The sequence below is a fragment of the Cucurbita maxima genome, unplaced genomic scaffold (assembly GCF_002738345.1).
Source record: "Cucurbita maxima cultivar Rimu unplaced genomic scaffold, Cmax_1.0 Cma_Scf00061, whole genome shotgun sequence".
Classification (NCBI taxonomy): Eukaryota; Viridiplantae; Streptophyta; class Magnoliopsida; order Cucurbitales; family Cucurbitaceae; genus Cucurbita; species Cucurbita maxima.
In genome coordinates, this window is record NW_019272077.1 from 92,174 (window position 1) to 116,393 (window position 24,220).

General features: G+C 35.7%; 1 protein-coding gene across 1 annotated transcript in view; it reads left to right on the plus strand.

The window, feature by feature from the left end:
• The first annotated feature begins 1,391 nt into the window (after positions 1–1,391).
• Positions 1,392–24,220, plus strand: part of LOC111471990 (plastid division protein CDP1, chloroplastic-like) — a 28,601-nt gene continuing 5,772 nt past the window's right edge. Inside the window, exons 1-11 of the mRNA XM_023117679.1 lie at positions 1,392–1,958; positions 8,449–8,562; positions 13,705–13,842; positions 14,199–14,303; positions 14,403–14,525; positions 18,690–19,058; positions 19,154–19,249; positions 19,376–19,501; positions 21,206–21,271; positions 21,367–22,125; positions 24,004–24,194. Of these exons, the coding sequence (XP_022973447.1) occupies positions 1,602–1,958; positions 8,449–8,562; positions 13,705–13,842; positions 14,199–14,303; positions 14,403–14,525; positions 18,690–19,058; positions 19,154–19,249; positions 19,376–19,501; positions 21,206–21,271; positions 21,367–22,125; positions 24,004–24,194 (2,444 nt within the window). The 5' untranslated portion in view covers positions 1,392–1,601. The remainder of the gene's footprint in view (positions 1,959–8,448; positions 8,563–13,704; positions 13,843–14,198; positions 14,304–14,402; positions 14,526–18,689; positions 19,059–19,153; positions 19,250–19,375; positions 19,502–21,205; positions 21,272–21,366; positions 22,126–24,003; positions 24,195–24,220) is intronic.

Consider the following 24,220-nt stretch of genomic DNA (forward strand, 5'->3'; position numbering starts at 1 on the left):
AGCCAAAGAAGAGAAACTTGATCTAGAATGGGATGAAATAACTTAGTCAAACCATGTGACAATAACAACTATACATACACTAAAGAACGCTCTAATTTGCATCATGATAAATGACTATGTCTAGTCCGATTTCAAACCTTTGAACCTATAATTGTTTGGTTTGAACATGAGGCCTCAAAACCTATAGTTGTTTTGTTTGGTTTGGAATTCATTAAAACAACATTGTTATGAATAATAAAGCGGAAAATAGATAACGTGAATTTAAATAAAATAAAAATAATGTTATGATCTAACCTAAGGACTACTAAAACAAGCATGAATGTAATTGTCCTAACTTTAATTTCATAGTCTTTTCACAATATGGTCATCCATAAAAAGGTGTCTTACCTTTATTTAAAAAATAAGAGTGACACGAGACTTGAGTATTTAAGAAATACCTAGTAAATAGCCTCACCATTTGGATCAAAAAAATACAATTACATGCAATATGGTGGGATCTATCATTTCATAAAAACATCATGGCATGGTCCTAGACTCCGCTTTACAAGATTGGATGTGTAGTACTTCTCTATATATGACGCACACACTCGCACATGGACCTATCAGGCATGCCCGTACACGTACCCTCTAGGTCTGCCTCATCAGGCTAGTGTATGCTCACACTACCTGGCTTCCTCATGACTTGTCATATCATAACAAGCCTACAAGATATGTATTCATAATACTTGTCATATCCTTCATCATGAACCTACCAAACTTCCTCATGACTTGTTTGCATGGAGTGAACATGTTAAATAGTTTACATGGTGTAAAATAGGGAAGTCTATGCATCATACATCATTGACATAACATGACAGAATTATTTATAACATGTCATAGCATAATTTATAACATGACATAGCATAACATCACATAACACAGGCTAAAAATCATAATCATCATAATCATGACACATCGAGGAATCACAAGGCATGCATCATTGAAACTCTTACCACCCTAAAAATTAAATTGCAATTAACTACAAATCACCTATAAAAAGCTTATTTTTGGATATTTTAGAAATTTAAAATATTTAAAATGATTATGGTCAATGTTAAAATTATTTCTAAACAGATTCATAATTATTGAAAATGTTTATATAAATAATTTTTATAATACAAACTTAATTTTGAGTAATTTAAAATATGTTTAAATTTTAATATAATAAAAATAATTTGACCAACTTTACAATCGAATCGCTTGTGACAGGTAAACAAGAATAAAGATAATAATAATAATAATAATAATAATAATAATAATAATAATAATAAACGTTAGCGATAAAAAAGAAAAAAAGCAGAAAAATAAAAGAATGAGGAGATACCAAAAGAAAAAGAACAAATGAACTGAAAAGCGAAAGGGAAATTTCCACAGAGAAGAACAGAGCAGATCAGCTATAATGAACACAATGCAGTGTTGGGGCTCTAATCTATTCCCAATTGATGCAAAAGGCATATGTTTCTTACAATTTCCTTCACCATAGACATATTCAACTGCGAGATTATGAGTTTTGATTCGTCCGTAAGCTTTGTTTTGGCCGTGTGACAGATGCAGATTGAATTATGGCTTTATCCTGTGCTTTTCCCACAATTCCTTCTTCCTTTTGCTTTCTTTGCTTGTTTCATTCCAACAAATCGAGCAATGGGTTTCATCAAGAGACCAAGATTTGCAAGGGATTTGGCGGAGTGACAGCCCCTTCGAGCTCTGGCGGAATTCGAGGCGGTGATGGGGATTTAATTGGTTCACGTTCGAGGCAAGCGGCTGGTTTTCTTATCACTCGCCAGAGCTCTTGGAATTGGAGATTGAATGCTGTTAGCATTGACTCGGCAACCAACTCCCGAGCTCGTATCTCCACTCTTCACGACAAAGGCCACAATGGCGCCGCCGCCACTCTTGAATTCCACGTTACTTGTTACCAGGTGATTCTCTAGGCATCTCGCCTGCCCTCTGTTTGGTTTAATGATCTCTCTGCTTATTTTACATTGATGCATAACAAAGGCTTTTGAGCTTTGTTGTGGTCTATCCTGTTTGATGACGCGGCCCTGCTTGAAAATATTGGAAGCATAAATGTGGGGAATTTGGTTCAACTTTTTTGTCTGGTTAATTTGTAACGCTGCCTGATTTTCATTTTCATTTTTGATTTTGATGCAGTGAGTTAGTTTAATAGTTTTGTTGAATTCCTCTAGTTCTTCAAATTTTGTTGTTAAATTCTTTATAAATAGAGGGCTAGTCTCCTCTATTGAACAATTCGAAATCCTTTGGGTTATATTTCTATGAGAGTTATCTCGTTTATTATTTAGGCTAAATCAGTTTCCTTTTCAGTATAGTGTTTAGCAACGAATGCTAGATGGTGATGGATACATCCTTTGATCTTTTTTTGTTTGGCCGTAGTTTTAGTTTTTGGAGATTGTTGGAGGATAAATTTCTGTTCATGACACTAATTTAGCCTTTAATTTAAAGAAACAATGCCGCTACATGTTATATGCAATCCAAGAACTTCTGATTAGTATACTGAATTCTGGGATAATTTTTGTCTAAACCATCGAAGGTATTTGATAGAAGGATGAAAACAAAAGGAAAGTGGATTTTCCTGCTTGTCCCCTCTTGGGACCTAGATTTTTTTAATATGTTTTTTTATTTATTTAATTATTGAGTAAACATCAATTTTTAAGCCATAATTTGACAATGTGAGTCAATTTTTATCATAAGCTTTCAATTGAATCAAATATTCAACAAAAGAGGAAGAACACAGCCTAAAGACCTTAGGGATGAGGAATCCCTAAGGCTAAAACGGAGGATCAAAAAAAATAAAAGGCCTCCTATCTTGATTGTCGAGCATTCACCGTGTATTACAAAAAGATATGTGTAAAACACTTCAATTAGAGGCAATGAACTGTACACTTTAAAAAGAAAAATTGTTTGAGGAAGATTTATCCGAAAATAATCTGCTGTTTCTTTCTTTCCACAAAAGGCCAAAGAATAGCTCTGCAAGCATTCAACCACGAAATCTTAGCTCTCTCTTTAAATCACCAGTCGGAGAGAAGCTCACAAAGGCTATATTTCTAGGGGAACACCAAGCCGAATTGAAAGATTCAGGATGAAACACCATCCCTTGTAAGCAGAAGGGAGGTGGCTACTGGATTCAGAACGTTAGTTGCAAAGGAGGCAAATATTTGGGGAAAAAGTATTTTTGTTAATTCTTTTAATTAGAGCCCATTTTATTAATAATTGTAATCTAGAAAAGGGATGTAATATCCATAATGTTTAAAAAAGACCTTTATTTATAATGATGGAGGTATGACTATAGGAAGTAAAAATATTAAACAGTTTACACCAAGATATAGCTTGGTAAACAATATTGTTGAAGAGCTTTGCATAAGTATGTGTCTTTTCCGCGAATACTCTTTGATTTCCTTCTTTCCATAGATTCCAAAAGAAAGGCATGATGAGGTTTTTCCATAATTGGACTTTTGCATTTTGGAAGGGATAGGATGTTAAAGCCGTGTCCAATAGATCTTTTGCCTCTCTAGGAAATGTGAGATGCCATCCAAAGATATTTAGAATTGTTGTCCAGAAATCTGAGCATATGTGCATTGCATAAATAAGTGACTTTGTGATTCATTTTTTTTTCTTACATTGACACCAATTTAAAAATTAAGTCATGTAGGGCATTCTTTTTTGAAGATTTTTCACTTGTGTTAATGACTCTATGCGCTATTTCTCAAAAGAAGAACTTCAACTTTTTAGGGTGATTTTCTTTTCATACTATCTTTGTTAGTGTGAGATATATTGCTTGTACTTTTTTCCCCATGTCCATCATCAAAGATTTTGTTAGCTCTAAGAAGCCAAGTTAATGAGTCTGCTTCATTTGTTAGGCTTAATTCGACCCATTTCGTGCTTTGTTATCATTTAGGTTCCTACCAAGCTTTAAGTCCCAGAATTTGTCGACAACATTCCACGTTTCTTTGATCGTAACTCTTTTGCTATGAGAGAGTCTATACAAAAGTGGATTTCGTTGGGTTAGCGTGGTGTTTTCCATTCATGGGTTGGTTCAAAATGATTTGCTTCCTCCATCACTCACCCTATTGCGAATTCGGTTGGTGGTGAGGTTTTGATGTTTCTTTATGTACTTCCATGACTTTTTTTTGCAGAAGATGGAGGGGGTCGATTTTTGCATGATGTAGGAGTATATTTAGCCTTTATAAGTTTTCTCCACACAACATTTTCTTCATGATGATATCTCCATATCCATTTTGCAAGGAGAGCTTTGTTCTTCTTTATTGAAAATAGACCGAGTCCTCCTGTTTCTGCTGGGAGGTTTGTGATATTCCATCGAACAAGATCTGGGTCATCTTTCCCCAGATAGTTCCTGAATAGCTTTTCTATATCCTTAGGCACTTTTTGTGGCATTTCAAAGAGAGACATGCAGTGAGGAGGTTGATTAGTGTGGTTTGTATTAGGGTGAGCGTTTCGCCTTTTGAAGTATAACATGAACCATGTTGACAACTCTACTTTTTCAATAATAGTCTTCTAGAAGGAAAAAGGAAAAGATTTATGGTTTCCTTTTAAGGGGAATCCTAGGTACATATTCAATCATTCATCCTTTTACAACCGTATATGCTAACAAATTCTTCAATAATCCCCATGTTAACATTGATACCAATAACCTCTATAAAAGCTGTTTGTTGTCCAGTAATTGTGAAATGGAGAACCTTTTTAAGACGTTTTGATAACACTTCTGCTATGATTTTATATAGTCAGGTCATAAGACTTATGAGTGAAAATCTGTGATAGGGCGGGCATCCAGTTTCTCTGAGAATAAATGTATGTTTCGTTTAGGTTGCCAATGATAACTCCCTTCTCAAACCATCTAAAACACTCACATAATATCGGCTCTCAAAATGTTTCAACATTTTTTTTTAAAATGAGGTAAATTCATCCGTTCTTGGAGTTTTGTTGGAGACTAGGTGCTGTATCACCTTCCCCACCTCTTCTTCGGTGAAAGTAACCTTGAGGGAGGCAGCTTGCTATTGATCAATATGACTCCACACAAGATCATGGAGAAATTTGATGAGGGCATCGCCTAAGGACATGTAAAAAGACACAAATTTTGAGACAATTTCATCTTCGTTTACTAAACTTCGACTTATGTCGGTAGAATATTCATGATGGTACTCTTTCATCTCTTTGTAGCCATGATATGATGGAAAAATTTGGAGTTTATGTCACCCTCCTCTAGTCATCGTTTTTTTACATTGTCTCTAAGATTGCTCTTCCTCTGCTGCCAACGAAATAATTTCTGTTTCCATGAGCTTTTTGTGTGTTTATAACTGATGTAATAGAGCAAGTTTCCTCCATCTGATCAAGGAGAACAATTTCAGTTAGCAGTTAGTTTCATTTTTGTGAAAACACAACCGACAACCTCCTTGTTCCATATCTTCTTTGCACCCTGTCTGAAGTATTCAAGCTGTTATGGGCTACTGGTCACATGAAAACTTGACCTTTTTTTTGACTATTCCAATTTCAAATTAATTTGGATAAGGTCTGATGGAGATAACTAATGTTCCTGTGAAGTAAGCTTGAAGCTTATTTGCTTGAGAACACCGCAAAATTAGTCATTTTCTTCATTTGGTCTTTTGCCTTCATTTGGTTCTAAAACTTTACATAATCCTTAGACATCATAAAATAATGCCTCTTATAAAGTTTCATAACCTTTGGAGGTTATTTGGGTCATGAACCGAAGGTAGGTTACCATAGGGGTATTATGGTCATTTTATACCGTTACTTGATTTAGCTACTTATCCTTATCCAAAGACCACCAAATTTCATATATAACCTTAACGTGTCATATTATAGCTAGCATTAAAATTTGATGGGAAGTGGAATTCATTTAGTGGGTTATTTTAATGTTATTTGATTCTCAAGAAAAATGCTCGGTTTAGGTCCTTAACTCACGACTCTTGACTGAATTCTTCCATAATCCTTCATACTTAAGTCCAGGTTTGCTACTTTCATTTCGGTGGATGTTCGGGGTCTCGATTCTCGAGCTTTCGGTACTCGGATTACTCCAATTTTTCTTTGATAGCTTTGTTAGGGTGTCTAATTTCTAGAACCATCAAGAATTTCATGAGAATGGGTCTCGAAGGGGGTTAATTTTGAGAACCAAGAGGAAATATGAAGTTGAGCTGAAATCAGTCACTTCAATGTCTTCTTCCTCATAAAGAAAATAGACGAGCGCACCATCTGAAAATCAGCCTCTCCAACTCATTTCAAAGTGTTTCTTCCCTTGATTTCTTCATGGAACTTAAAGATGGTACATCAAGGAAGAGATGGGGACAAACATCTTACCTTTTCGTGCAATGTAGCTCAAGTTATAGGCCTTCATAGTCGATGGAAAATCTGTTTCCTCACCGAAGTAAACCGACTGGAATTTCTTATTGGTTGGAATGATTTGGACACTTTCAGGCCACAATTTCTTCACACTTATTCCTTATATTTCCCTCAAGCTTACAAATTTATTTTGAAGGGATGACTTCACGTGATCGTGGTCAATTTTGGAGTCAAAACCTTGGTTTGCAAGTCAACCAAGATGCAGAAACTCAATCCTCTTGGGCAGCTTGATCTAGGCCTCATTAGGTCTCGTTTTCTTCATAAAAAACGTTCAACTTAATCCCCTAAAACTAATGAAATGCTTAATTTTGAACCAGAGGAACCATAGGTAAGAAATTCAAATCTTACCTGAAAACGATTTCCTTCGATTGGCATGCTCTTGAGGTTGTTCTTCAAGGTCTCCTATGAAAATACTCCTTGATGGTGTAGGAACTGAATGGGATAGGTTAGAAATGCAGAATTCGTGTGTAACCTCGGATTGGGAATTCAAGTTTTTTCATAAACTCGTTAATGGCAAACTGTATAGGGTAAACACGTTAGAGACACTTTCACCACTCGATTTCTTCACCAAAGTTGTCGGCAATCTTATTTAGAAGGTGTAGAACAAGTTCATAGGGAAATAGTGGATTATAGCTTCCGAATTTAGAAGAAATCCAAGAGGGAGAGATCCAAAAACAAAACTCTTATAACTTGTGATTGGAGGCTTGCCAACTCATGTTTCTTGCTCCAAATGACCCCCCATACTTCATAATTTATAGAGGGAGCTTAAACCGACATTAAAACATCTAGAATCGCCTCAAATTTGAAGTTTAATTTTCTAAAATTTTTGACGGAAAATATCTTCTTCGATCAAGGGCTCGTTGACCTTCACTTTGAATGGCAGCCGTTGGATTTGATGAGTTTTGTGTCTTCTAGAACATATCAAAATTCGGGGAAGATCAACGGTTGGATTTTGAGATATCCTCGATTTTATGCAGGCTGCCCTTACGGTTGTAAATCTGGTCTTTTTGATCAATGACATTTTCGTAAATATTTCAAAGTTCAGGGGTATTTTAGTAATTTTCCACTTTTTTAAAATTATTTTGTTATTCTTTTCAGAAAAATACAAACTTTTTCAAAGTTTTAAGGTTTTTTTGGTTGTTTTCCCTTGTTGAGATCTTGAAATTCCTTCTTTGTAAGGAATTAAAAATCCGGAAAGTTCCTTAAAAATTATAAAAATGGCATTTTTGCCATTTATACTTACTTTTTCCTTTCCAATCCTTTTCCAAAGACCTTAAGTCCTCATGAAACCTTCTTAGGGCATTGAATTTACCTCCTTGAGTCTCTTAGATTCTCCATTGGTCATTTAGTCTTCTCGTGGGTTAACTTAACTTATTCAGGGCATTACATTAATAAACCACATTGTGTTAGCTTAATGGTCAACAAAGACCATAAAAATAATAAAAGGCTTATAGGGAATAGATTCAAGCCATGATGGCTACTTACCTAGGATTTAATATTCTATGAGGTTTCTTGTCAACAAATTCTAGATGCTATTCAGTCGTCCTTTGAGAATATTTGAGGTGTGTGCAAGTTAGCTTAGACACTCACAAGTATAAAAACAAGTCTTGAAAAATATGAAAGAAAACTTTACCATCCTTAATTCATTGGTTGAATGATACAAGGATTGATAAGTGAAAACTAGCTTCTCTTGCAATCACTAAACGTAAAGGGTGATCTTGAGTTAGCAAATAGAACATCTCTCAAGGTCTGGACCTTTCAAATGATAGGGTGACTTGTATCTTTCTTTCTTTTTTTTTTTTTTTTTTGTAAATATCTCATCCTTGCTCTTTGCTATATTGCTCACCCTTAACCGTGTTTTGATAAACTGATGAATTATTTTTGATATGTGCCTTTTTATTTTCTTTAGTCTTACAAGTTTATGCTTTAATGACTTGAACAAGACGTGATTACATTGTCAGCTCACCTTTTTATGATATATTTTCAATTAGTTATATGATACAAACGTTCATTGTGCAGCTTATTGGTGTCCCAGAAAAATCGGAAAAAGATGAGATTGTTAAATCGGTGATGGAATTAAGAAATGTTGAAATCGAAGAAGGTTACTCTGTTGATGCCATTGCATCTCGCCAGGTTGGGACTTTATGTTGACTGGTTGAAGTACATGTTGATTCTTTTCTTTGTGAACATTTGGTTTAGAGTTGAACGGTTTTCTAGTTATCATGGCTAGTTGTTTCATATGAATGAAAACACTTTTGAATATTTGCTAGACTTATATCTGCCGTATTCCCAAGAAGGTGGATGCTAGGGCTGTGGAAGATCATTGACATTAGCCTTATGTACAAGATATTGTTAGGATTTTATCTGAGTGATTGAAAAGTTTCTCGCTTTCAATGATTTTGGAATATCAATCGGCTTTTATGGCAGGTCGTCAAATTTTGGATGCCTCCCCTTCACTCAATGAGCTCTTAGATGTTTGATTGAAAAAGAAGAAAAAAGGGGTGGTCATCGAACTTGATATGGAGAAAGCTTTTGATAAATTTGATTGGGACTTTCTAGATGAAATTTTGAAAGTTAAGTGTTCTGGCTTAAAATGGAGAAGTTGGATTAGAAGTTGTACCGTGGAGATTTTTCTTTATCATCATTAATGGAAAGGCAATCCTCTTTTACCTTTCCTTTTCATCTTGGTAGCCAATTGCCTTAGTGAATTATTAATGTATGGTGCATCAAAGAATTTGGTTAAAGGCTTCTAATGGGTAGGGATAGCCTTCATATAAACTGTTTGCAATTGCTTGTGACACAATTTTTTCTCCTCCCAAAGAAAACTTCTAAATCAGCTGCATTTCTTTATTTCTAAAGGTGGCAGACTATCATTAATGTAACTCTTTCCATTGCCCAATTATTATGTCTCTCTTCAAATTGCTGAGCAGATTCCTCTTTCTTTCTCTCTTATACGTTGGTTTGGATGTTCCTTGGTTGAACTATTGCAATTTCCAGTACACTCGTTTTTTCATAAGAAATTTAAGGAGGATTTTGGGACCATTCGTTTGTAAGTTTTGATCCTCCCCTTGGTTTGTACTTTTAATGTGCCGTTTGGCCTTCCTTGAGAGGAAGAAAAAAATGTTCATGTTACTGCTGGTTTTGATTAGAAGAGATGAATTGTTGTTTGGAGATGGTAAGAGAATTTCTCTTAAAACAGGGGGAGTTGAAGCATTCTACACCTATTTCTTCTACTCAGATTCAGGAAGTTGTTTCATCACAGGATGTTATGGTGAAAACCAAGCAAAAAATTTAAAAGTTATGTGGAAGTGATCAGGCAGGATTCTAGCTTTCTTCAAAGTTATGATCATTTGAAAGCAGTGCCCATTGTGATTTCCTTAGGTTTTTTCTTTTTGGGTGAGGAAAGAGAGAAAAGTGGTGGTTTTGTACTTTAAATCCATTTTGGTGGTTTCTAGGATGCTTGCTCTCTACTCTTGGAAGGATTTGTAGATCACATTACAAAATTATTTCCAGTCCGAAACTTCAATTAATCCATTTCTGGATGACAAGACTTTGATAAAGATTGATGGTGATTTCTTTGATTTGAATTTGATGGAAACTGGGGTCTTTTTTGGTGATCTTCATTTGAAAATTGACCGCTGGAAGCATTCTGATACAATGCCACTACAAATGTACACACATTACACTCATGGCAAAAAAAAAAGCAGCCATGTATGGAATCCATTGACGATGACATGTAAAAGAAGAATAATTGAAGGTTGACCAATTCAAACTATCTTTTGTTGTTGGTTGAATTTTTCTTCATGCATTTTTTCAGTTTCCGTATTGTAAGAAGTCCACTCATTTATATTTTTAGTTATTTCCTTTGTTTGAGAAGGATGATCCTTCATGGTTGGGTCATTGTTCCATCGGTGTAACAACTAATGTTGGTCATTGTTCCTAGGTCTCCACTTTCATAGTCATTTCTTTTGTTTTAGGAGAATAATCCTCCATGATTGAGTTATGGTTTCATTGATGTATCAATGATTGTTATACAACTTGTATAATTAGTCATAAACATCAATGAAGAGGGTAGCAAAAGATTCTCAATTTAGTCCGGAGTACTTTTAACTTAGAGGTATTAAGGTTTCCTCTATTTGAGCCTTACAACTATTCAAAATAGGTCTAAAGAAGAGTTCTACTTCTTCACCCACACAAACACCTTCTACCTCCACTTATGAGAGACCCATAACTCGATCTTGGACTTGGACCTATAACAAATTCCCATCTAGAATTTATAGGGAGGATGGATCTCTATGAAGAATTTACCTTTGATATATTGGAAATAACCATTCTTTGAAGCTATAGGGCAACATTTTGGTGGTTGATCTGTATTTCCTCCCAAACACTTAACTTTATTGATTGCTTGGCTGCTGTAATTGAAGTTGAGGAAAACATTTGTGGCTTCATCCCAGCAGAAATTGATGTCAAGGATGGAAATATAAATTTTTTTCCCTCCGTTTTTGTTGATATAGTTTCTTTAAACCTCCAAGCAAGATATTTTTTTCCCTCCCTAGTGCAGGTACACCCAATCTCTCTCTCTCATCGCTAGAGATTATCCTCTAAAATACAATATTTGACACTACTTCAGGAAAAACAGAATGAAACAAAGGCAGAAAAAGTCATCCCGATTTCAGTGACCCTCACACCAACAACCATCAGAATTCTGGCACCATGGTTGAAAGAACGCCACATGTACTTCATTGCAGTCTCATCATGGAAAAAAAAAAAAAAAAAATCCACTACAGCCAAGAAACAGTGCAAACTGATTGGGGAGATTGCTGGCCTCCTCTCAAACATCAATTATGATAAATCCAGCAATTCCCAATCGGGTGGCCAAAACCTTTTCTGATTATCATCTCTTGGAATGTCAAAGGCTCGAGAGACTAGTAGAAGAGAGCCCTCATCAAAACCTTCCTCCTCAAATCAAATTTGATCATTCTTCCAGAAATAAAATTGAATTCTATTGATTGTTAAATCCCTTTGGAGTGCTAGACATAATGGTTGGAAATCTTTGGATGCCTCCGCAACATCGGGGGGGATCTTAATGATGTGGAATGACCCAGCTATGATCATCTCTGAAGTCACTGAAGGTCTGTACACCATAACAACACGTATTCCTTTGGCTAACGGTTACATTCTTTTGGATATCAAGGATCTATGGCCCCTGTAGATACCAAGAAAGACCCCTCTATTGGTAGGAATTACTGGACCTCTCTTTCCTTTTCACAAGAAATTAGCATTTGGCAGGTGATTTCAGTATCTTCCAATGGGCACATGGAAAATCAACAGAAAAGTCACAAAGGCATGAAACATTTTATTAATTTCATAAGAAAAGATAAACTCATTGATCATTCCCTTAGTAATGGTCTTTATACTTGGTCGAACAATAGATCCCCACCCACCTTGACAAATCAATGATGCTCATCGATTAATTTCTGGCTAATGTATGTCTCTTAGAAAAATTTAGTAATGCTGGTGTCTGAAGACTAAATAGAGGTACATTGGATCATTATCCATTGTACTTTCCATGGGCCCCTCGCTCTTTCGTTTTGAGAATATGGTTGGATCACGTTGAATTTTTGCCCACGATAGAATACTGGTGGAAGAACACACCTTTCTGTGGCAGGTCAGGACATAGATTCATTAGTTCAACACACACGTAAGAAGCTCATGAAAGCTGAACTCATTTTGTTTGCAGCAAAGGAAGAGCAATCTTGGAGACAAAAGTTTAAAAAAGGATAACTTGAAGAGGGTGACATAAACTCCAGATTTTTCCATCACATCATGGCCTCAAAGAAACAAAATAGTACCATCATGAAAATTCTATCGACACAAAGACGAAGTTAAGTTAACGAAGATGAGATTGTCTCAGAAATCATGTCCTTTTACATATCATTATGTACAAAGGACTATCTTTACCAAATTTCCCCACGATCTTGATTGGAGCCTTGTTTGTGCAGTGTGCATATAGTTATAATTTATGGATAAAGATTTGCAATATCCTTGGATGACACCTTTTTTTTCCTAGGGAGATAAAAGAATTATTGGATGTGGTTTTAACATACCACCCCTTCAAGAATGAAAAAACTATGCCATGGACAAATCTTGTCGTAGCTTTCTTTTGGAATCTATAGAAAGAAAGAAATCAAAGAGTAATCATGGAGAAGACACCGACTTATACTAGACTCTTTGACAATATCATTTACCATGTCATTTCTTGGTGTAAATTGTTTGATATTTTTACTTCCTATAGTCATGCATCCCTCATTATAAATTGGGAAGGTCTTTTGTAAGCATTATTGATAACACATCTTTTTTGTAAATTTCAAATATAATGAAATTGTCTCTTTTATATATATATATAGATATATAAGATTTCAGTGGATGAGTTTCTCTTGTTTGTAAATTCCATAGCATCAATGAAATTGTTTCCTTTCTAAAAAGGAAAAATAGAATTTTTGAAATCTTCTTTGAGGAAAGATGAAGAGATTTGTTATGGAATGCTCTCTTTTTACTCTCATCATAGGAATTTTGGTTTATTGACAATGCGACCCTCATTGATCTTCCTCTTTCTAATGGTTCTTGGTCTAGCTTTTTGGAATATTTCTTTATTCTGTCTTTGATGGACTGATTTTTAGTAGCAGCCCCTGCCTTGAATATTGTCGAGATCCTCAGCCACCCTCCTACAGAGAATGCAATATAGCGGCCCAATCAAACTGGATAGCTTCCTCTATACTCAATCAAGTTGACTCTTTTGTGGATAACCTGGCACACATAAAGTTCAAATTTTTTGGAGATATGTTTTAGGAATTCCTATAGATGGCCGTATAGAAAAATGTGGAATGCACCTCCTTAGATGGCACAAAGTGAGGGACGTTTGGGGAGTACTGATTGAAAGAAGAATTACAAAATCCATCCTTATTCAACTTTTATTCCTACCAAAATTTTCTCTCTCATCGAGACATGTGGAGTTACCAGAAATCCCTTCTTTTTTAGAGAAGAATTGTATATGAAAGGTGGAGGATAATATTATAACTTATGAAAGAACAGGGGAATTTTTGAAACAAATGACAAAGTTTAGGAGCTTTTTTTTTAATAATTTAGTCTTTATTTTTTTCACCTGCTAGTCCTTTTATAATTGAGGGGCCATATTAAGTTGTACTTCATCATTTTATAAAACAGGAGAAAAGCGTTCTCTTCATATTTATATAATGTTATTTTGGGATATTGCAGGATCTTTTAATGGATGTGAGAGATAAGCTTCTGTTTGAACCACGTTATGCTGGTAATATGAAGGAAAACATCCCACCTAAGTCTTCCATTCGAATTCCTTGGGCTTGGTTGCCAGGTGCTCTTTGCCTTCTTCAAGAGGTAGTTCAACATGCATAGTACTCACCTTTTTGGGAAATTCATGTTATACCCTTTTAATTTTTTTTTATTATAACATTTCGTAGCTTAAACATTCCAGGTTCAGTTGTTAAATTATAGGTTGCATTTAGAGTAATTTTATTTTTGCCCCTAAAGTTTGATTCTCTTGTTTCTTAAGCATGCAACCTCTTTTTAATATTTCTTATGCTAACGTTGGTTGAATTTTTAAAAAGCTGAAGCACTTTCTTGTTGATTTTAGTCTGATGGGAGTTCAATCTTTTCCTTTTATTCATCTTGGAGTGAGACAAATTGAAACAGATGAGAGTAATGTAATTTTTATTTCTTCCCTATTTGTTTAGGTTGGACAAGCAAAAATAGTGCTCGACATTGGAAAGACAGTTATTCAATGTCCATTGGCTAAGCCTTATATGCACGATATACTGCTTTCCATGGTATTAGCAGAGGTATGTTGTTATGGACAGTAGGCCAAGACTCCTGGAACACCCCATTCTTATTTTAGTCTTGTTATACTTCCTATTCTTATATTAGGTGCTTTCTTGAAGTGTGCAATTGCAAAGATTGGTTTTGAAAAGAACACGGTGTCTCAAGGTTTTGAAGCTCTGGCACGTGCTCAATATCTACTAAGAGGTCAAACATCTCTTCAGAAACTAAAACTGTTATCTCAGGTGAAAGTCCAGTTCTTTTATTATGTCACTTTTTTATTCTAATAAACTGTTAGGAAATTTAATGCTCCGTCTATTATGCATGCAGACTCTTGTACCTTGACTTGGCCGACCACCGTTTTTTCTCTGTGATAGTATATTTTCTTTTCCCCTTGGGGGTTTCTAGCTTGTGTATATAATATCTAGAGTGTTTTTGAGAAGAAATCCAACTTTTGTTGAATTAGTGAACAGTTCTGAAGTACAATACTTAGCAATAAAATTTGATAATTTTGAAAACGAATAGGGATTTCGAGCAATGTAAAGGTCACTCTCACTCTTCAGTTTTCTTTCATTTTTGGTCTCTCTCCTTTGTTGCTCAGTGTGTAAGAATTGGTTTTCACTTTGGATTATGGATTTGTCATTCGAGTATTTGTTAAGTTTAGAACAAGTATTCTTGTATATAGATTAAAAATGGTATGTTCATTATTGAAGAAAAGGGGAGGAATATTCAGCTTCTTCTCTATCTATCCATAATTAGTATTTTTTGTATTTGGAATAATAGTTTTGTTATTGTAGAAAAGAGGTAGATCGTTTGCGAGAATAAGTACCTTCGTAATTTCATATTTGATCCGTGTTTTTAGATTAAAAATGATAGGTACATTACTGAGGAAGGTTAAATTGACATTACTTTGAGTTGGTTACCTACTAATGCTTTGCTCACCCAAGGCTCCCAATAGGCCAATACTAACATTTTCGTGGTCTATACAAGATATTGTTAAAGAATGCAAAAGAATTTTTTTTTTTAAGAGAACCTTTTCATTGATAAGTGAAAAGTTACAATAGTAAAACCCAAGTTAAGTCTATTTATCCGAAATTAACAAAGTAACAAAATTTCAAAAGACCATCAACCTAACCCACCCACAACAACCAACTCAACCTAGATTACAAAAGGACTCCCATGAGTACATATTTCAAATAAAGAACTATTGCAAAAATATAAAGAAAGAATGCGCCATGAAGCTGATACTTGTTTCATGAAAGAAAATCTCTTTTCCCGTAATATGCTTTTATTTTACAAAATTATCGAACTTTTTTCCTTCCAAATGTCTCAAAAAGTCTTTATTGAATCAATCCACAATACATTCTTTTGCCTACCTTCTGAATCCATTTCATTCTGGTAGAGAAAATAAATATTTTAGCTTACTGATATAAATTGTGAGGCCCCTAATTGTAGAGTGTATGTTAGGAGGGCAAGGATGGAAATATTCACTTCATCAGTTAATGCCCGTTGTTAGTATTATATTTTGGATGGAGCTTTTGTCGAGGCTCATGTTTTGTTGTTAGTTTGTCATGCCAGTCTGGATATGAAAAGGGAGAGACCCACCCTCTCGAATGGTTGTTGAAACTTGGAATCTCATTCTTTATTGATTAACTATATCATTGTAAGAAGGATCCTTACAAAGTTGTATTAGAGAAATCATCCCGGGTAAGATGAGGAGCATGTCACGATGCATACTTGAAGAGCGAATGGAGAGTCGAAGAAAAGTATGTAATCAGTTTGTGATAATTTCCAGAGCTAGAAAAATTTATGGGTGAAAATGAATAGAAAAATATTAGGAGTCTCTTCCAAGTATGGAGGACCACCGACAGACAACAAATGATAATTAAAAGGTTTTAGCTACTGAAGTATGAACACAATTCTCTACATAAAGAGGGACCTAGGACAAAAAATAGAAACTTGAGGCAGAATGGGGATGAACAAGCAGTAAAGGGAGTGCAAGGACGAAAAATCGAGAGGACAAAATCAAATAATGACGAATAGTCATACATGAATTCAAAAGGGTTGATGTATTAGTGCTTGACGGAGACCAGCTGAATGATTGACTCTTTTGAGCAAAGTGACGTTTTGATATACATCGGTTATCAGAGGCAGAGAAGGAGAAAGTAACAACAATCAATTTTATTGGAGTTGCACTTCATTGGTTCCATTGGGCTGAGAGAAGGAACCCATTTGAAGACTAGAGAGACCTGAAGAGAAGGTTATTGAACCGCTTCTGGCCGTCGCAAGAGGTTCCGTATGTTCTTGTTCCTAGCCAATCGACAAGAGAGCACAATTGCTGACTTTTGGGCATGTTTTGATGCATTGTTTGGGCCGTTTTACCATTTTTCCAAGGAAGTAACGGAGGAAATGTTTCTAAAGGGTTGGAGGATGAAATTTGTACTGAAGTACTATGCTTCAAACCCCTACGCTTAGAGGCCATGATGAAGGTGACAAAGGATAAGAACATGCCCATATGGCTAAATTTGGGATGGGCTCAAGTAAGTTACTTAAACCAAACAATTCTAGTACTACGTTGATGAGTAGCACAAAGAACATGCTAACAAAAACTTTAATGATGGTGATTGTTGTGCGTCCCATTCTCACGATAACATTGGCTAGCCCTCAACCTACCCAGTATAGGCAACTGTCTTACAAGTGCCTAACTGTTACACAACTGTAGTCACAAAAAAAGAAAGGTGTTACCAATGCAATGAGAAGTTCTTTGTAGGTAAAAAATGTGAAAGCAAGGAATTGAGATTTCTAGTTGTGAGTGACGAAATAGCATCAGAGGAATTGTGCTGAGTAGAAGGAAATTTGGATGGAGATTTATTTGACAACGGAATGGAAGGTGAAGGTTAGAGGAACAAGGTGGTGGAGTTTTCTACCCTGGGAATGGTGAAGGTGAGAGGAACAATCAAGCATGAAGAAGTAGTCATCCTTGTAGACTGTGGGGGTACCAGTAACTTAATCTTTGACAGTGGTTGAGAAACTCAAGTTACTACTAACTTTGAGGTGATCATGGGCACAAGAACCGCGGTAAGGGGGAAAGGAATATGTAAGGGAATGGAATAAAAAAATTTGAGTTTGAGATCCCATGAGTGAAATTTGTAAAAATAATTTTAAAATTACGAAGCCTCTTAAATAAAAAATTGGTATTTAGGACAATTACAAGAGTTAAAACGAATGCCTATAAATAGCTGAAACTAAGGGTAATCTTGAGACTCCTGATTTGCGTTGTCACCATGGCTAGCAAGAATGCCTTTGTCACTCGCTTCGTACATTTAGGTTATTCGGAAAAAAAAAAAGCATGAAGCCTGGGTGAATGTTAGAATACTCAATAAGTAGTCTCTTTGGTGTGGTTGGAGCTGCAATCATATGTAAAATTATGATACAAGAATGTGTTTTGATACATATGGGGCATTAACAGAAATCATGGCAACATTCTAACTCATTTACACTAACGTGTTTTGGTACATACGTGACGTTTAACTGAAATCATGGCAACATTCAGTCTAACTCATTTACACTAATGTGTTCGGTATAGTTGAACAATTGACTTATCCAAGACTACCAACTATGGTGCCTATGAGGGTCAATCCTGTAAGGTCAAACTCCATTGGAGATTAGTTGGCGATCCTCCAGTGGTGCTAGGTCCCTCCCAACATAGTAACTCATGAACAGTGTTATGTGCCATTATGGTGACTATGCGGGTCAATTCTGTAAGGTCAGCCGCCACGGGAAGTTAGCTGTGACCTTCTATACATACTGATTAAACTTCAAACACGATGTGCTGACAATGTAAATACCTTAGTTGTACTGTCCTTTATTGTTGTATTACATTCTTTATTTCAGGTATTCTTATACACATATGGATTAAGCCTTAAACACGATGTGCTGACAATAGATCCTAATAGTGCAATGGAGTCGATGGACTGGTTCACTTGAACTTACAAACAATATTTTAAAACAACCTCAGATAGCATTATTAGCATTTACGAAAATTCATGAAAATTTGGCAGTCTTTTCTAAAAAATTGAAAAACATGCAATTAGTTTTTATTTTTTCTTAATGAAATATCTTTTATATTTGTCATATGAAAAATGTGTGGTAGGATTGTAACCAGGAAATTTTCAAGATGTTTTGGGATGTAAAACAACTTAGGGATGTCATGTTCTTACCATTTTAGTTTTATTATGCATTCCAAGTTTTTGTTTCCCCTCTATATTGTTTTTGTTACTTCATGATTAAAATGTTACATTTTCTAAATTTTATAGATGGTTGATTGATCTGCTATGTCATTTGGTTTTAAACATATTTCCTATAAAAGAACAACCAAAACAAAGACTTATTGCTTGTCCTGGTTTCAGATTGAAGAATCTTTGGAGGAACTTGCACCTGCTTGCACACTGGAGTTGTTGGGAATGCCAAGCTTACCCACCAATACTGAACGGAGAGCTGGAGCAATTGCAGCGTTACGCGAATTGCTGAGACAAGGTCTTGATGTGGAAACATCGTGTCAGGTTCAAGATTGGCCATGCTTCTTAAGCCAAGCTCTTGGTAGGCTAATGGCAGCAGAATTGGTTGATCTTCTCCCATGGGATGAATTAGCTCTTATAAGAAAGAACAAGAAATCAATTGAGTCACAGAATCAAAGGGTTGTGGTTGATTTTAATTGCTTCTATATGGCTTTCAAAGCTCATCTTGCCCTTGGGTTTTCAAGCAGGCAGACAGACTTGGTAATTTCATTTGAGCATCTGATCAACCCATAGCTTAATAGCGAATTTCTATATTTCCTTTAATCATTACTGTTGCTTATGCTATTCTTTTGTAGGTTGAAAAAGCAAAAACTATATGTGAATGTCTGATAGCATCAGAGGGAGTCGATTTGAAACTTGAGGAGGCTTTTTGTGCTTTTCTTCTTGGTCAGGTAAATTGTCTTTAATATTACATATGCACTACGATAAAATAATTCCATGTTATTTACCTGTCTGGAAGTGCTGAAATTTGATTATTTAGACTTCAGTCATTCAAATGTTGGATATTATGTTTCCAGTGCAGTGATTCTGAGGTTTTTGAAAAGCTTCATCAGTCTACTTTGAATTCAAAACCAGCTATGCCTACTCGATTGTCAAATTCAGGAATGGAGAAAAAGAAAGCCGAGAACACATATCAATCATTGGTAAATTTTCTCTTTTTGTCCATTTGATTTAGTTGAATTTTAGGAAGAAGTTAAACTATTGTATTTCTTATATATTTTGAATCAAATATAAAAAAAACTAAAAAATCATGTTAAAAAAAATGGAGAGAGAGGGGAGAAGAGAGGGATAGGTAGAGGTGTGGTGAGGAAGAGAGGAGAGAGTAGTTGTAGGGCCCACAACGGGCAGAGTTAATAAATCAATGGTGATCTTCCTCTCGAATGCGATAAGGAGGGATGTTACTCCTTCCTTGCCCCCTTCTAGCGAAGACCTGCATTGGCGACTCCATAGGAAGGTGAGGAATAAAACCTCTTTTCTCTCTAAAAACTCTCAGGAAAGCCCCCCTTCCTTCTCCATTCTCGCGGAGAAATGAATAGACAAAGCTCAGCATGGCTCTCACGCACATCCTTCATCTCCACACGCACCAAATATCATGCGTAAGGGGACCAAAAGGACAAGGTGCAGGTTTGCCACTCTGTTATGGGAGCACACACTATGATATGAAAGCTAGGATCTTCTGCCAGTTGGTCTCAGTATGACGTGGCCTCCTATTTGTGTTTAGTGCTTTTGCCTTGTGGTAAGGAATTCTTCTTGGATCGACACACGTGTATGCTTTTCTTGCACAACATCCGTTGGTGTACCTTTGTTCTCGCACAAATTCCTCCATTTTCCTTCTTTCTTTCATGTGCAAGGAACTGAAAATGTTCGACGCTGCGTTCATTGGCATATCTGATGCACAAATTTCACAATTTAGCAAATACCTTAGAAATTCAAATGCACAGACTTCCAACGTTTAAATACCACAGGCTGAGTTTACGAATAATAAGCTTGAATGGATGCCCTTTTGGATGCATAGACATTTCGTTGAGGGTTTCAATAGGTTAGTTTCAAGTACCAAATAACTTGTTTTCGCAAGTTATCAGCGATCCATCCTTGATGAGAGCTGAAATCATTCTGAAGATGTTGGCTTGATCAGGGAATCCTATTTGAGTTACGAGACTTGAAACACATGAACATAATGATGAAGAGGAAAAAAAAAGCAAGATGAGAGACAGATTGCTACCATCTGAGGGTCGAGATTTGTTAACTGAATATGATAATATGATACTGTGTTTGGATTTCCTGAAAGGCTTCAACCAAAAGGGGGGTTGATCACCGTGAAGACCGATTTCCCTTCAACCATGAGGACTATTTATGAAGGTTTTATCAAACCATAGGGATGATTTATAAGATGTCTTGAAACCATGAGGGCACAATTCTAACTTCTAAATCATTAGGGACTAAATTTGAACTTTCTCCAAACCATGAGGACCAAATACAATTAGCCTACAAGGAAACATTCCCAAATATAAAGCCCAAATTTACAGCTTGATTTTCTACACTTGTCAATGGTTTGCTTAATGTCTATGACCAATGCACCCGAAACCTCATTTTTTTCTATGTTTATACACTTGAGTTGGAAATAGAAGTGCTACAGTTCAGCTATTCTTATAAATCGTTTGTTTCAAACTTGATGTGGTTGAAACACGAACTTTGGGAACTTTTGACATACACAATATTTGATAGTAGCTTGGAGGCATATTCACTTTTCTGATATTGTGCAATTCGTTTCCAGGATACTGTTCTTGATCTGCTTTTCTTGATGTTTATAATATTTTCATTTCTAAAAGGCTGTTGAACTTGAACAGGAAATATGGCTGAAGGATACTGTCCTTGGTGTCTTTAAAGATACGCGGGATTGCTCTCTGACGTTGGTAAGATTCATATCATTAGATCAGATTCATCTTATCTTAATTAAAAAGTATACTGAACTTGGTAGAGGAAACTTCGTTTTTCTATGTTTGTGCAGACTAGATTTTTCCGCAGCGAGAAGAAAACGGAAGCAAAGAAGAAAATTAACCATTCTCATCAGAGTATAGTTCACACAAATAACAGGCCCATATCCTCATCCTCTTCTTCTGGATCAGAGTGGAGGGATGTTGAGGACTCCTTTCCTAATTTGAGTACCTCACAAAATCTTGGGAACATTGTTAGACGGTTAACACCTACTAACTTGCCAAGTCAATTAGGAACGGACAAAAAAACAATTGATGCCAACTCATCATCAGTTCAATTTAAAAGGGACCTTCACATAAACAAATGGAAAATTTCAGAATTATGGCTGGTCAGGGGCAATCTTGTCAAGAACATGAAAGTTCTTTTTGTAGTTGGATGTATCAGTTTTGCTTGCTTCAAGCTAACGAGCATGATGATAAAGATGAATCTTGTTCCTACATGGACCCCACATAAAACAAGCCTGAATACCAGCTCTCTTTTCAGCGATAAGGCTTTGTCTACAGATAATGTTATAGCTCCAAATATGAAGAGGAGTTCAAATCTTAGTAGTCTTAAAAAGCTTTTGTTGAAGTTAATGAGGAAGGGGAGGATTTTATCAGGCAGAAGTGATGTGCCATTATTATCTGCAATTACAGCTCCACTCAAGCTGATGTCGATTGAAGAAGCTGAAGCACTTGTGAACCAATGGCAAAAGATCAAAGCTGAAGCTCTGGGACCGAACTATGAAATATATAGACTTCCTGAAATTCTCGATGGAACAATGCTTTTCCAGGTAAAGAGTATTGAAATTTGAGCTGCTTTCATCACAATCTAAGGATCAATATTTATTGTACATGAGAAACTGAAACTTTACTAACTACATACGTAATCAAGAAAAAGACTAATATCAACCATTGAAGTCAGCTAACAATGAAAAAAATACTAAATATTTGTGAAGAAAAATAAAAGTAATAAGGAAAACGTTTTTTGGAATAGCAACAGACGTCAATGTGAGAAAACTGTTACAGTATGTGTGAACATTGCAGCTTGGTAGTCTTTTATCCTTAACTATAAGTTTACTATTGTTGGTTTAGGGCTTCATGTACTCCTATATTTTATTAGGAACTCTTTCAGATCTATTTTTCAGAGTTTGTGTAGTCTTTAGGTTTTGACTCTGGATTTTGATTAGATTTTGTGTTTCTACACCCGTGATTGACCAATGGTCCAACAAGAGCTTGCAGGGATATCTAATGTGGTTAATTTGAGGACTCAATCCATCTATGGTTCGTCGGATTGACATTAAAAATGTCTCTCTATGGCAATCTTTAGGAGAAAGTGTATATGGAGCAACCACTTAGGTTTGTTGCTCATGGGGAGAATTATGAAGTGTGTTGCCTCTGAATTAGTTCATTTCAATATTTGGGGTCCTTGTCCAGTTTTATCCAAATCTAAATTTTGATATTTCGTATCTCAGTTTATGACTACTCTCATATGACTTGATTTTATTTGATGAAGATTTGTTCTTGGTTACTTCCTGACCTTTGTGATTTTCATACTAAATGAGAAGTCCGTTTAATGTTTCTCTTCCAGTTTTGAGAAGCGAATATGCTGGTAGGTATTTTTCTAAATCACTTAGGTCGTACTTGTGTAAGCATGAAATTCTTCGTCAATCATCTTGTGTCAATACTCCATCCCAAAATAGAGTTTTTGAACGAAAGAATAGACAATTCCTTGAAACGGCAAGAGCATTATCCTTTCACATGCATGTTCCAAAGCATTTTTGGTTGATGCAATTTCATGGCTTGCTTCTTGATTAATCACATGTCTTCATTTGTTTTTTAGGATGTCATTCCTTATCATATTCTATTTCAAATAAAACCTTTGTTCCCTACTTTGTCAAAAATATTTGGTTGTACTTATTTTGTTCGAGATGTACACCCTAATCTTACAAAATTAGACTGCAAATATCTGTAGCTTTTGATTATATACTATTCTCATGTTTAGAAAAGATATAGGTTTTATTGTTCTAGTTAGAGGCCTTCCTCTCAACAACTACCAATGGTGAGATTCATAGTCAATAATACCATCAGATGAAGGCTTCAAAAACATTCCTTTAGGGGCCTAACTATACATCCTCCAAAAATTGAATGTGTCTTTCATCTTCTTTCTCAACCTTGACAAAGTCTTCACCAACTATCTTTGCTTCCAGTTCGAATTTCCAAATGAATGGCCACGAGCTCTTGCCACTCTTGTGACTTTTTTTTTAGTGAACTGTCATTACTCTGTTTCCATTTTTTTTTTTTTTTTCGTTTAACCATCTTAGAACTTCAAACTTGAGAATGAATCTCCAAACCCATTTTGCAACCTAGATTGTGTTTCTTTAGATGTTTCAGGCTGAGGTCTTCCTTTTCAATTAGCAGCTGGGACTATGCTCCATTTTTGTCGATGACGTTCAGCCTCTCCCCCATTAGTGTCCCAGAAAAAAAATAATTTTCTTATGTTTAAATATCGATAGTATATGTATTAAGCCTTATTAATGAAAATAACATCTGCGTGCATATGAAAAAGAGGTATGTGGAAAAGTAGCTAATTTTTTTAAATAAGATTTATTGGAAATATCTTTTGGATTGATGGGTGTTTAATATAGTGTTACTTTCTTTTTGGTTTACAGTGGCAAGCTCTAGCTGATGCTGCAAAAGCTAAATCATGCTATTGGAAATTTGTTTTGCTGCAATCGTCTGTCCTACGAGCTCAACCTTTGTCAGATAAGTTTGGAGCAACGACGTTAGAAATTGAGGTTCATCTAGAGGAAGCAGCTGAGCTTGTCAATGAAGCTGAACCAAAGAACCCAAACTATTATAGGTACATTCTTATGCTACGCGATTAGA